Source organism: Bos indicus, chromosome 12, assembly GCF_029378745.1.
Source record: "Bos indicus isolate NIAB-ARS_2022 breed Sahiwal x Tharparkar chromosome 12, NIAB-ARS_B.indTharparkar_mat_pri_1.0, whole genome shotgun sequence".
In the NCBI taxonomy this organism is placed as follows: Eukaryota; Metazoa; Chordata; class Mammalia; order Artiodactyla; family Bovidae; genus Bos; species Bos indicus.
Window position 1 is genome coordinate 12,853,433 of NC_091771.1, and position 14,973 is coordinate 12,868,405.

Here is a 14,973-nt window from a genome sequence, read left to right on the forward strand (position 1 = left end):
ACATGCAGGGGTGTCTTTTATCTCTCAGCTTCATGCTTACCCTTCTGCACGTTTACCCTTCCTCTTTACTACAGTGAAAGTGAAAATGTTAGTTACTCAGTCGTGTCCGACTCTTTGCGATTCCCTGGACTGTAGCCTGCCAGGCTCCTCTGTCCATGGGATTCTGCAGGCAAGAATACTGGAGTGGGTTGTCATGCCCTCCTCCAGGGGATCTTCCCATCTCAGAAATTGAACCCAGGTCTTCTGCACTGTAGGCAGGTTCCTTACCATCTGAGATACCAGGGAAGCCCTTGACACAGTAGTGAGAAGACTGCAAAATACATCTTGGAATTCCTCACCGGTTGGCATCCACTGGGATGCAGGAGATGGAAATCTGGGGGAGAGGAGAAGGGGAATGACTGCTGCTTGCGCTTGTAACAGCGGCAGCATCAGCGACCATGTTAGCAATGGCAGCAGCCAGGCCAGCGACAGCGGTAACAGCAGCAGTAATAAGGTGTCAGAAAGAACATAGAAGCGAGACTAGCGGGTGAGTACCAGGTCCTGGGGTGCTGTTTCGGCAGCAGTGGCCCAACAGAAGCCGCCTCTGTGGCCCAGTGTTCATGGGCTCTGGCTGAAATCATTTCTCCCTTTGACCGCCAGCTCTAGGTACAGTAGCAATTTAGTGCAATTGCCAATCTTTGGATTAGCTAGCCTTTCTTATTCTGCTCCCATGCAGGCCATTCCCAAACTTTTCTATTTCTTATCTTCAGCTCCCTCTCAGTGAAACGCCTAGATCTGTCTCTGTTTTCCCTACCTGGCAGGGAGTGATGCATGTTGGTATGAATCTGCGTGTGTAACTGTCAGCAGATGTGGTGAGGCCTAGAAGGCATTTCATCACTTCCTAGAAAAACATTCAAGGGAGACTCAACAGACAGTGTCAACTCTGCAGACAACTGATCTCTCTCTCTCAGTCGAGAATCACCTCTCTGACCTGAATCTGAGAGGTTTGGGGGTATTCACTGGCATTTATAGACTCTTGCTTGTATCATGTTTATTCCCCAGAAGGTCTGCACTTAAATTATTGTGGGAAAATGCAAACTGTTTTTGTTGAGCCTTTTCTCTTTTAAGCTACACAATTCATCACTTTTATCTCTCTATATTTTTCTTCCCTTTAGCCTCTGAAGAGTCTTGAATTCGTGGTTTTCTTTTTTGCTATTTCCTCTTCCATTTTCCCTTGGAACTCTTCATTTTTGCAGACAATCTGAAAAAAAGTAGTCTGTAGTCATAACGCTAGCCCAGAGGAAGTGATAAGATTGCTCTCATGAGTCAGGTTACAATGGGAGGCTCACGCTGATGACGTCCATGTGGGCAAGAATCTTGTGCCATAAGTTCTTCATCACGCGCCCTCAAGTCAAGATCAAACATGGAGAATAGCACACTACTCCAAAAACTGAGAACAGAACATTATCTTAACATATGGGACCACTCCATAGATCACCACAAGTTTATGCCTGTAATCTGTATTTAGGAATTATTCCCTCATCCTTCTGAGCAACAGGGATGGGGATTACTGATTCTAAGTCTGAGAAATACACATATAATGGGCTGTTGCTCTGATGGATCTCTTGACCTTTAATATTCAGTCTCTCTGTCTCCATGTACTTTTCTCCCTGGTGTCTGCACTGAATGCAGATATGGTAGATTAGAAGTGGACACTTAATTAGATATAAAATTTGGGGGGAAAAAAAGATAAAAGATTAAAGTGTGCAGCTGCATGTTGCCTAGAAGCAGGGAAAGGCGAGCAGCCAAATCTCCCAGCTCTTTGTTTCATCACATGATGTCGCTTGGATATCAGCTTATCAACAAACAGGATTGTACCGCCACCACCCCATGAAGAAAGAGACCTTGCGGGAAAACTACACTGAGGGGAGATTACAATACAGGGTAAGTTTCTTTTAAGCAAATCTGTCTTTTGGTTTCAGATATAATTTTTTTGGTAGATATTTCCTCCCTGAGCTCTGCAAGCATTTTAATCAAACTTTATCAAGCACAGACCACTTGATTCAGTAAGATGGATTTCCTTAGCAACAGCCCAAGGAAAGCACACATGAAATGCTGCCCTAAGAAAGATTGTCAGTCATTTCCTGATGCTATTTGAGAAAAGAAAAAAAATCTTTCCAGCTTTGAAGAATATTTATGTTCTGCTCTACAGACCTGGAAAATGGGAGGAGGGATATGGAGATGATTTGATTACAGGGTAGAGTGTAGGCGTCTATCACCATCAATATTAAAAGAGTGTATCTTGGTTGGGATGGTTTCTGGAGAGCACATGGAAGGAAAGCAATATTGAATAAAATAGTTTAAATTATAAGTTTATACTGAGGAAACAAGACACACAAAGATGCCGACTGACATTCCCCTAATCAATTTCTCTTCTGGAAAATCTGAGCCTTAGCTCTGTAAACTTGGAACCAGAGATTTCTCCCATGTTAAAATTCTTAAGTGCGTGTCCTGTGGTGCTCCTGCATGCACATGTGCGTGAGCATACAATGGGGTAGAGGAGAGAGGAAGAACTGGCCTAAAGTGAGAGCATTCTATTTTCAGATCTCAGCTAATCATATTATATATAGAATGGATAAACCACAAGGTCCTACTCTATAGCACAGGGAATTATACCCACCACTCTGTAATAAACCATAATGGAAAAGTATGTGAAAAGCAATGTATATATACGTACAACTGAATCACTCTGCTGTATAGCCAAAATCAACACAACACTGTAAATCAACTATACTTCAGTTAAGTGAACTTTTTAAAAATTTCAGGTAATCAAGTAAACCGATGAGGTAGACATCGTTGGCAAGGGCAGAGGAGGGAAGAGAGGAGAAATGCTGGGATTTCCACTCTGCCATGTCAACCCTGCTCCAATATGTTTATTCTTTCTTGATGGCTAATTTTTAAATTATTCTACACACCTCAGATTCTAAATCCTGAATTGTGTGGAAAGGAAATGAGACTTAATCATAGCAGCTGTGGCTCCTTCATTCTGTATCTTTGTCAGGTTAGAAACATGGCCAGATTTAACAGCTTCTTTAATAGTACAAGGCTGGAAAAACAGCAAATCTGAATGTGCAAGAAATGGAAAATGATGTAAAGATATATATACTGCCATGATAAATCACATTTTCAAAGGTTATTAAATGTGCTGGGGAGGTGCGTAACAGAGAGAGGATGATCTCCCTGTTCTAATATCACAGTGGATGTACACGGGGAAAAAAATAGTAAAATGAAATCAATCAAGTGACAACAATAGTTATGCACTGTTAAATTATGGATGATCGTATTTCCTCTTCTATTTTTAAATTTTCAAAAATGATATATATTACTTGCAGAATCAGATAAAGTAATAACTATTATTTAGAGTTATCAAGAAATAACTGTTAAGACCTGATGTGGTTTTACAACCCACCTGTCCCAAATGCAGAGTAAGCAGAAAGACAAAGGACTCTGATTTATTCCCTTGGGTTGGGTCCCATGACTTCATGGCAAATAGACGGGAAAAAGTGGAATCAGTGACAGATTTTATTTTCTTGGGCTCCAAAATGACTGCAGTGGTGACTGCAGCACAAAATTAAAAGACGCTTGCTCCTTGGAAGAAAAGCTATGATAAACCTAGACGACATATTAAAAAGCAGCGACATCGCTTTGCTGACAAAGGTCTGTATAGTCAAAGCTATGGTTTTTCCGATAGTCACGTAAAGATGAGAGAACTGGACCATAAAGAAGGCCGAGCACCGAAGAAGTGATGCTTTCAAACTGTAACGCTGGAGAAGGCTCATGAGAGTCCCTTGGATGGCCAGGAGATTAAACTAGTCAATCCTAAAGGAAATCAATCCTGAATATTTACTGGAAGGACTGATACTGAAGCTGAAGCTCCAATACTTTGGCCACCTAATGTGAAGAGCCAACTCATTGGAAAAGACCCTGATGCTGGGAAAGATTGAGGGCAGAAGGGGGCGACAAGGGAAGAGATGTTTGTATGTCATCATCGACTCAGTGGACATGAGTCTGAGCAAACTCCGGGAGATACTGAAGGACCAGAACCCTAGCGTGCTGTTGTCCCTGGCTACAGCAAAGAGTCAGACACTGCTTGGTGATGGAACAACAAGTAAGGGATGAGAATTGGGGAAACGTGCAGAATTAAGAAGTCTGGTGAGGTCCAATTCCATGAAATCATTTGAGAAAATGTCTTTTCCCTTGAAATAAATAACATCTATCTGTTTACTTGTTTACTTGATTGCTTACTTACTTAGGTACATCCCCCCAAATTGTTTGAACAACATGAAAATTTATGCTGTGCTTTGGCTTTGTTATTCCTTCCAGATACAGAATAAAGATGGGAGAGAAATGGAAAAGACAACAAAAGCTGTGCAATGTGCCACATATTCCTCGCATTCGAGTCCCTCGCTCTGCCTCTGACACGCCATTGTTGAAGGTACAGCATGTTATTCGCAGGTGGAGGGGCCTTCTCTGGCTCTTCTGCAGGGGGTGAGGGTTTACCTGGCATTAGGGAGAACACAGGGCTCGACGCACACCCTCACTGTGTGTCGACAGTGTGTCTGAGAGAATGAAGGAGCACTCGGATGATCTAATCCTACATCCGTCCCCCTTTAGGAACGCTTCCCCTCAAGGAAAGCTAAGCAATAGGGTGACAACATCAAAAATGTCATCTGCTATCTCACGGACTTAGAGAATGAACTTATGGTTGCCAGGGGGCAGGATGAGGGGAGGGGATGGGTAGGGGGTTTGAGATGGACAGGTACACGCTGCTGTATTTCAAATGGGTAACCAACAAGGATCACTATAGAGCACAGGGAACTCTGTTCAACGTAATGTGGCAGCCTGGATGGGAGGGGAGCTTGGGGGAGAATGGATACATGTATATGTATGGCTGAGTCCCTTCCCTGTTCAACTGAAACTATCACAACATTCTTAATGGGCTATCAGATCAGATCATATCAGATCAGTCGCTCAGTCGTGTCCGACTCTTTGTGACCCCATGAATCGCAGCACTCCAGGCCTCCCTGTCTATCACCAACTCCCGGAGTTCACTCAGACTCACGTCCATCGAGTCAGTGATGCCATCCAGCCATCTCATCCTCTGTCATCCCCTTCTCCTCTTGCCCCCAATCCCTCCCAGCATCAGAGTCTTTTAAAATGAGTCAGCTCTTCGCATGAGGTGGCCAAAGTATTGGAGTTTCAGCTTTAGCATCATTCCTTCCAAAGAAATCCCAGGGCTGATCTCCTTCAGAATGGACTGGTTGGATCTCCTTGCAGTCCAAGGGACTCTCAAGAGTCTTCTCCAACACCACAGTTCAAAAGCATCAATTCTTCGGCCCTCAGCCTTCTTCACAGTCCAACTCTCACATCCATACATGACCGCAGGAAAACCCATAGCCTTGACTAGACAGACCTTTATTGGCAAAGTAATGTCTCTGCTTTTCAATATGCTATCTAGGTTGGTCATAACTTTCCTTCCAAGGAGTAAGTGTATTTAAAAAAAAAAAAAAAAAGCTTTTTTTAAAGCCCACACCTCTGTGTTCTGAGCTGTGTTGGCTATACCCCAATACAAAATAAAAAGTTTAAAATAAAATAAAATCAGAAAAAAAAGCATTATCTATTACTTCTCATTTAGGAAGATGGTATTCTCCTAAGGAAAAGAACTATGCTTTTTTTTTTCCCCCTTGTAAAATAAAACTATAATTTTTAAGGTTCTATCTTATATAATGGAAACTCCCATTGCACTTTGGAGCTTTGCTCTTGAAATGGCTTGCAATTTTCATGTTATATTGTTCTCAATCATTTGAAAAGGCTTAATTAGGGATCTATTCTCTTCTTCAAATATATTATCTTTTAAAACATCTAATTCGGAAACTGTAAAACTGAAATAATATCTTAAGTGTGAAGTACTTGGCTCAGCTACTTGCTCTCTGAATATATTTTTATTATCAAGTTTAAGGTCTCTAGATCTTAAAAAAAACTGACAGATTTCAACACCACACAAAATGTTTTAACAGATAAAATTCACTTAGCTTATACGTAATTATCTTAAGTTTACTTTTTACTACATGGTTATCAACTGGTTTTGAAATTCTGTCATTGCTTTGAATGTTTTAGCCTAAGGTGAAATTATTTGGGGTTTCCCAGGTGGCATTAGTGGTAAAAAACCTGCCTGCCAATGCAGAAGACATAAGAGACATGGGTTCGATCCCTGGGTCGGGAAGATCCCCTGGAGAAGGAAATGGCAACTCACTCCACTATTCTTGCCTGGAGAATCCCATGGACAGAAGAGCCTGGCAGGCCACAGTCTGTGGGGTCACAGAGTTGGACACGACTGAGCAGCTTAGCATGCACACACACACGAACTTATTTCACCTTGATTTTTCTAAAGCGTTGCTGCCACTTCCTCTGTTTCCTCATCTCTATATATGCGGCAGGTATATAACAACAATTGCGGTGCAGCCCTTCCTGTTCCTCCCTGCAGTAGGTGGTGGCTTTCCAAATGGTCCCCTTACCAGCGGTCTGTCTTCCCTCAAGGCCATTCTGCCTGCAGGTCCAGGGTGGTCTTTCTAAAATGCAGATCCAGCCAGCTCACAGAATGGCATTTGGGCCTGGGTACTTCTTGTCTGGGGGCACTGGGAGTCTGTCTTGTGCTCTGTAGTATGTTCAACATCCCTGGCCTCTAACCCCTGAATGCCAGCGGCAACCATCTTCCTTCCCACCATCTCTGACAACCAAGAATTTCTTCAGACACTGCCAAATGTCCCTTGAGGGTCAAAATCACTCCTGTTGAGAACCACTGCCTTAAAGAAAGACCAGTGGTTCTTCATAGTAAAGCTAATCTTTAACCTCTTAGTGTAGCATAAAAGGCTTCCGTGATCTTCCGCTGTCCACTCTAGAGGCTTTTCCAGCTCAGACTCTATATCCTGGTTAAAATAATTTTTTTGTAATTGCAGTGAAAGTGTTAGTCGCTCAGTTGTGTCCTACTCTTTGTGACCCTATGGACTGTAGCCTGCCAGGCTCCTCTGTTCATGGAATTCTCCAGACAAGAATAGTCGAGTGGCTTGCCATTTCCTCCTCCAGGGGATCTTCCCAACCCAAGGCTCGAATCCGAGTCTCCTGCACTGCAGGCAGATTCTTTACCGTCTGAGCCGCCAGGTTAAAGTTTAAAAAAAAAATGCCAAAAGTCTGATTCCCAATATATTCAGATATTTTGTACCCCAGAAGAAAATCTGTACCACTTTCTCTTTCTAATCAGCCTTTCTTTTTCTTCTAGCCTGGTGGTTCCCAAATTTTATGGCAGAGTGTCAAAAACCACCCAGACGTCACCAGAGTCCTGGGTCCACCCCTCCCCATGTCTGATTCTGTAGGTCTGGTGAGGCCTGGGAATCTGCATTTCTCACAGATTCCTAAGCGATGCCAATGCCCTTTGAGAATTCATATTCTAGCCCCTTTAGGGAATCTCTCCTGACAAGGCAGACTCAGACGTGTTGGTCTTCTCTTTCAGGAAGCTTCCTTGACTCCTTAACATGAGCTTCTATTCCTTCTCTGTTTTCATAGCACTTTTTCACTAATGACCTTGAATGCTTATCACATTACCCATCCACTCATCTATCTTCTCTGCTTAAGCTGAGAGCTCTGAATGGAAAGTTCTTTTACTCTCCAGAGGCCTGGCACACTTCAGGCCCTGGGCAGATTCTCAGTCTACCTTCCTCAACAAGGATTATAACAGATCAGTACAGGTTGTTATCATTGTTCAGTCGCTAAGTCTGACTCTCTGTGACCTCATGGACTGCACCACACCAGGCTTCCCTGTCCTTCACCATCTCCCGGAGTTCCTTCAAACTCATGTCCACCAAGTCGGTGATGCCATCCAGCCATCTCATCCTCTGTCATCCCCTTCTCCTCCTGCCTTCAATCTTTCCCAGCATCAGGGTCTTTTCCAATGAGTCAGCTCTTTGCATCAGGTGGCCAAAGGATTGGAGCTTCAGCTTCAGAATCAGATATTGAAAATCCTTGGATCTCCCTCAGCCTAATACTGTGACCTACCTATCTAGAATCTTTTTTTTTTAACTCATTTTCACCATTACAGATGCCAGTGGAAGACAGTTTAAGTAAACTAAGGGAGGTGAAAGGAAACTCACTGAGAGAGGGACAAGGGGAGGGAAACAGTGGGAGAAGCATCTTATTTCTGTGCAAGTCAGCTCTGAATACATCACACTCTGATCCTCAAGTCCAGCAACTCACCAGAGTCCCCCGCTGTGCTCTGGCAGGACCTAACCCAGGGGCAGCAGCGCTACTTTTACAGCATCATGAGGATTTACAGCCCCAGGCCCCAGTGGGAGGCCCTGCAGGCCCGCTACCTTCACAGCCTTCAGCACCAGCAGCTGCTTGGTGAGTTTAACTACCTGACCGGAACCAGGTGCCTCAGGAAGGAGGACTCCGATGCTACAGCTGGAAGTCGGGTTTCCAGATAAATAATTCAAGAAGAATGGCCTCCTGTCAGCCTGCTGTTTTATCAACACGGTTGGCAGGTCAATTTAAAGACGATTTTCTCTGACAATAAAAAGCAAGGCTTTATGGGGAAATTAAGAGGGCTTAAAGAAATTGGAGTAGGGTTTGTTATCAAATGTCAACAACTCTCTGAGATTTACGAGCACTTGATCTAGTAGAAGCGGCAATGGGCTTGGGCAGAGATGATCTAGGCTAACCCACTGCTCAGCCCATCGCTGGTTGTGCAGACTCACTGGCTTATTTGAGTCACAGCAATAATGCTTATGTTTATTAAGTATCTACCGTGTTTCCAACACTGTGCTATGAGCTCTACACGGAATATCTCATTTTCATCCCCACTTTACTTCTGTGGGAAACTGTAGCTCAGACAGGTTACAGGACTTGATCAAGATCACATAGAGAATAAACATCAGTGAGGAGCATCACACCAAAGATCACGCATCTTCACCCCAAGGTCTGCCATCTCTCTTCTTCCACCAACCACATGGGACTTTATGAACCAAAAAGAATGGTTGTGGAAAGCCTTCGTAGATTGTAAGCAACAGTCTATGGAAAGGTAGTTATTAAAATCCCTTTCTTCTAGGAGATGTTCTCAATCTCTGCCTCCTACTTATTACGCTCTTCTAACTCCAACAGAGCCTTTCTTCTGTAAACACTCACGTGTCTTAGCACATCTATCTTATTAGTGTTGTTCCTGTATTTGCACAAAAGGAAAGCGCGGTTTTTGCAAATGATTTAAAATCAAGAAAAATCAACAATAGCATTTTCCTTTTGTGCAAATACAGGAACAACACTAATAAGGTGGAAGTGCTAAAGACAAGTGAGTGTTTACAGGAGATCTCTATTAGCTGCCCAAATAGCTTGGTCAGTAGAGCATGAGACTCTTAATCTCAGGGTTGTGGGTTCATGCCCCTGTTGGGCAAGGTTCTGTTTCCCAGCTGGTGCTAGTGGTGGAGAATCCACCTGCCAATGCAGGAGATATAAGAGATGCGGGTTTAACCCCTGGTTCGGGAAGATCCCCTGGAGAAGGAATTGGCAACTTGCTCCAGTATTCTTGCCTGGGAAATTCCATAGACAGAGGAGCCTGGTGGGCTAGAGTCCATAGGATCTCAAAGAGTTGGACACATGAGTAAGTTAAACAACTTGACCAGGGTCATGGAACTAGTAAATGGCAGAACCAGAATTTAGCTGGATCCCCATGCCTGACAGAAAGCATGAGGATTATCATCTGGTAGCCTTATTTGTAGAGTAAAACTGCACAGAAGCCAATGAAACCAGAAACAGAGATATGCAATATTTAGTGCACATAAGACACTTGTCTATGTTATTAAAATACAGTCTTCCAGGGATTTCCCTGGTGGTCCACTGGTTAAGACTTTGAGCTTCCAATGGAGGGGCATGGGTTCGATCCCTAGTCTAGAAATGAAGATCATACATACCATGCAGTGGGACCAAAAAAAAAAAAAAATACAGACTTTCAAGCTTAACCTTCTGTGTTTCTGACTCAGAAGTTCTTTGAAATAGAGTCGGAAACACGCATTTTTAAAGAGCGTTATTAGTATGGCCTGAACCAAACGATTCTTTTGTGCAGGGTCTGCAGACTGTACTTTAAAAACACTGAGACTGAATGTATCTGTTTCTATCTGAAGCAAGTTTGCTATTAAAGATAAGCAATTCATGTGAAGATTTCTCATGGCTCAAGTCCCTCTCCAAATATTTGTCTATTTGGCAATAACTACAGACTATTATTCATTTAATTAATTTATTAACTTATTCAATGAGAAATGTACCAGAAGAAAAACATACCTCATAACCTGAAAAACTGTACAATCTGAGAATGCTAAAATAATTGTTTCTACCATACAAAGTAGAAGGAATTTTGTGCCTATGTGGATATTTGCAGAGTTGTTTGCTTTGTAAAGCTGTTGACTTTGAAGTTTATCTCCTTTCTTCCCTCCAGGCTATATTACTCAACGGGAGGCCTCGGCCTGTGCGGCTGTACTAAGAGATTCAACCAAAAGGGCCTCAGCCAAGGCAGGTCCTCATAGAACCGTCCCCCAGAGAGCCGCGGGCAGGACAAGAACACAGCCCTCAGCAAGACCTGTGTGTGTGATTCCACTCAGGGCCCGAAGCACAAGGCTCCCATCCCTCAGGTCCAGGGCTGTGCACAAGCTCTGAACAAGTGGGCGCCCATGTTCCCCTAGCATCTAGTGAGCATTGAGTGCTTATCTGTTGAATAGGAGTCAATAAAAGAATAACGTCTAATACAAACCCCACACCTGGAAATAATCTCTCCCATTCACATGCATTTTACCAGCGAGAACAAGTAGAGAGGTTTAAGAGCAATGGAGCTAAGACTAAGCAGGCCTACAGTGGGAGAAGGAAAGGGTGCGATGAATGGAGAAAGTAGCATCATCGCATACACACCTACCGTGTGCAAAACAGACAGCTGGTGAGAAGTTGCTGTGTCACACAGGGAGCCCGGCCTGGCGTTCTGTGATGACCCAGATGGGAGGGACGGCGGGGAAGCTCAACAAGGAGGGGATATATGTACAGTTATGGCTGATCTGCATTGTTGTACGGCGGAAACAAACACAACCTTGTGAAGCAAGTTTCCTCCAATTACAATTTTTTTAAAGAGTAAGCAAGGCATGTAAACCCATGGCTGATTCATGTCAATGTATGGCAAAAACCACTACAATGTTGTAAAGTAATTAGCCTCCAATTAAAATAAATTAAAAAAAAAGAGTAAGCAAGGCTTTCATTCCAACTGTAATCTGTAGAATAAAATGACTTTCGAAGCTTTTGGAGTAAAAGCTTCCTTTGAATTAGAACATTCCTGAGAAATCCCAAGAACACTGGAAGAGGACAAGGGACCAGAGGGTTCAGGTCCTCTGCCACTGGGTGGACAATTTTGCAAGCCCCCTGCTGTGCATACTGAAAATAAGCAGACCTTCACAGAGGGGACACTGGGCATGCAGGGCTTCTGGACCACACCATCTCAGCAGTTGCTGGACTGTGCCTTTCCATGAGCTCCTTCCCCTCAACTTCCCCATCAAACATTCCCCATCAAGCATTCAACTTGGACCCAAATCCTCTGGTTCTTGCCTAACTCAGTCACTTTGTAGCCTCTTGAAACTTATCAACCTGCTGCAGCTGGGTTCCTTCTACACAGCTGTAATTGACCTTGGCACAGGGAAGAGGATTCATGCACATATCTTCCCCTGGCAGCTGAAGATAGTCTCAGCAGCAAAAGAAATAACCCCAAAGAATGGACCTCAAGTCAAACCTTTTTACGGCCTTAGTGGTGTTAAAATTACTGTTGTTGTTCAGTCACTAAGTCATGTCTGACTCTTTGCGACCCCGTGGACTGCAGCCTGCCCGGCTTCCCTGTCCTTCACTATCTCCAAGAGTTTGCCCAAGTTCATGTCCACTGAGGAGAAGGAAATGGCAACCCACTTCAATATTCCAGCCTGGAGAATCCCATGGACAGAGGAGCCTGGCAGGCTATAGTCCATGGGGTCACAAAGAGCTGGACATGACTGAAGTGACTTAGCATGCATGCATGTCCATTGAGTAGGTGATGCTATCCAACTAGTTAAGTCTACACAAATAAGCAAAAAACGAGATAACAATGAGTCAGATCACCATACAAATGGCAGAGTATTTTGTTAGTGACATTTAATAGTTATATCACTAGTGATTTTTTGTGGTGTTAAAAGTAAGTCAGCAGTGCTCACAGAAAGGCAAAATGTAAAAATGCCTTTCTTCATCTAATTTCTAAATGTTCAACCTGTTTCTCTCATTCAAATCATTCAATGACATTGTCAAGCCTATAAAAAGGAGTTGGTTGAGATGGAGTATTAACTTGCTTGACAAGGAATATGCTAACATTGATCTGAAAAGAAGATGCTGCAATCTCAATAGAAAAAACTCATTGACGATCATCATCTTCATCCTACAACTATTAACAGAGAAGATGTAAAAGTTCTTGTGAGATTCTGAAGACTCCCAGTACTGGTTCTGAGATCGGATCTACTTTTCTTTGGGAGGGACTAGAGTGCGTGGTTGGAAGTCTTGGGGAAGCCAGTGCTGACTGTGCTGGGTTCCTACAGTTAATCACAAAGAAGCTTCTTCATCTCTGTAAATCCAGGCCCCAATTCATGTATTCTAAGGAACTCTATGTTTCTAGGTTAAGAATTGTTGTGAAAGTGAAAGTTACTCAGTTGTGTCTGACTCTTTGCAACCCCATGGACAGTAGGTCCCAGCCTCTTTTGTCCATGGAATTCTCCAGGCAAGAATACTTGAGAAAGTTGCCATTTCCTTCTCCAGGGGATCTTCCCAACCCAGGGATCAAACCCAGGTCTCCTGCATTGCAGGCAGATTCCTTACTGCCTGAACCACCAGGGAAGCCCTTTGCTGCTAAGTCACTTCAGTCGTGTCCGACTCTGTGTGACCCCATAGACGGCAACCCACCAGGCTCCCCCATCCCTGGGATTCTCCAGGCAAGAACACCGGAGTGGACTGCCATTCCTTCTCCAATGCATGAAAGTGAAAAGTGAAAGGGAAGTTGCTTAGTCCTTTGGGTGGGCTTAAAAGGAGAAAAAAGAAAAATCAAATGGAACTGGGGTGGGCTATATAGGGTAGCCCTCTTAAGGCACAGAGGTTTGTGGTTGACCTAACTTGGCCTGTATTAACCATCAAAGGAACATTTATCCTTCTGAAACTCCTTGAAAGTTCAGCTTAGACCTTTTCTGATGGACACAGATATTTGCTATGAAAACCTTAGCTAGTGATGCAGAATATCAAGAAGGCCACTTATAATTCTGAGCAGCATTCCTATATCAAACACTTCAGAAGGGCAGCAGTGGAGAAACAGACATAGAGAACAGACTTATGGACATGGGGAGACAGGAGGAGAGCGTGAGATGCATGGAGGGAGTAACTGGGAAACTTACATTACCATATGCAAAACAGATAGCCAACGGGAATTCCCTGTATGTCTCAGGAAACTCAGGAGCCCCTGGTGGCTCAGACGGTAAAGAGTCTGCCTGCAGTGTGGGAGGCCTGGGTTCAACCCCTGGGTCAGGAAGATCCCCTGGAGAAGGAAATGGCAACCCACTCCAGTATTCTTGCCTGGAGAATCCCATGGACAGAGGAGCATGACAGGCTACCATCCATGGGGTAGCAAAGGGTCAGACACAACTAAATGACTTAACTTTCATTTTCTCAGAAAACTCAAACAGGGACTCTGTATCAACCTAGAGGGTTAGGATGGGGAGGGAGGTGGGAGGGAGGTTCAAGAGAGAGGGGATATACGTATACCTGTGGCTGATTCATGTGGAGGTTTGACAGAAAACAACAAAATTCTGTAAAGCAATTATCCTTCAATTAAAAATAAATTAATTTAAAAAAAAACTTCAGAAGCACCTTGTTTCCAATAGAGAATTGTGAAAGCTAATTATCAAGTGGATGGTACAAGACACAAAAGAACAAATAAATCGAAGTTGGTGCAGAAGGTCCCACTTGTTGGATCTCTCTTCTGAGAGGATAATGTCACACCTATTGAACCCCACACCCAAAGTGTATGAGGAATATGATTGGTTGTGATACTGGAAAAAGGTGATTACCTGGGGGGTTTCTGAGAAAGATGGTCGAGAGAAAACTAAGGATGAACTGTAACTTCTAGGAAGGTCTACAGTGCTGACCTATTGGAGACTCTATTGCTTGTCCCTACAGTGTCAATAGACATGATCAGAATTTAAAGCCCTTGTGACTACTGACATTTTCAGTGATGTGACTAGCACCACAGACCAGGGCTGGTACCCAGAACTAGCGCCTGGTCTGTGGTAGGCAATCAATAATACTTGTCAATAATTATAAAACATTGAAAGACTTGGCAAATCAGACTGGCCTATGAATTTGTGCTATTATTTCTGGGGTTCCAGGAGACCACAAGTACTTTCTGTTTGTGAAGAACAGTGCATAGGAGCAGTTCATCCAGATGCCAGCGATAGGGCTGCATTGTCTGGGAAGGATTTTAAGACAATAATAAAGCGGATTAAATGTTGGTCTGCGTTCTGTCATCACTATAAGCCAGCAATTCTAAACCATATGAATGACAAAATATTTCTTTACCAAAAATCTTTTTGTTGGCCTAAGGTCTAAACAATTGCTGAGCTTACTGTTGAGTTTTAATAGTACATATGTAAGCTCGAAAGCAACACATTTTTATTGCTTTTCCTTTAATAATCATTTGATTCGGACAGAAAGTAATTCCGAGAATTCCAAAACCATATCCGTTCACATATCTCCAACCACTCTGGCGCTATGTATTCTCACATTTAAACGAAAGGTTTTGAATGAACAATGACCAATTATTACACCGTGATCATAAAGACAAAAGAAAAAAGAACTTGA

At 43.2% G+C, this 14,973-nt stretch overlaps 1 protein-coding gene across 1 annotated transcript; it reads left to right on the forward strand.

Moving 5' to 3' along the window:
* Positions 1-1,775: 1,775 nt before the first annotated feature.
* On the forward strand, positions 1,776-11,354 carry FAM216B (family with sequence similarity 216 member B). The gene is made up of 4 exons (XM_019971215.2): positions 1,776-1,923; positions 4,363-4,474; positions 8,313-8,433; positions 10,514-11,354. Exons 2-4 carry the CDS (start codon positions 4,376-4,378, stop codon positions 10,729-10,731), a joined length of 438 nt encoding a protein of 145 aa, XP_019826774.2. The 5' UTR covers positions 1,776-1,923; positions 4,363-4,375; the 3' UTR covers positions 10,732-11,354.
* Positions 11,355-14,973: the final 3,619 nt, after the last annotated feature.

What these genes read in the sequence shown, in the direction of transcription:
- FAM216B (XM_019971215.2), top strand. Translation starts at nt 4,376, where the DNA reads ATGGGAGAGAAATGGAAAAGACAACAAAAGCTGTGCAATGTGCCACAT. An exon ending in CTGACACGCCATTGTTGAAG is followed by an intron (nt 4,475 to 8,312) that starts GTACAGCATGTT and finishes GTGCTCTGGCAG; the next exon opens with GACCTAACCCAGGGGCAGCA. An exon ending in TCAGCACCAGCAGCTGCTTG is followed by an intron (nt 8,434 to 10,513) that starts GTGAGTTTAACT and finishes TCTTCCCTCCAG; the next exon opens with GCTATATTACTCAACGGGAG.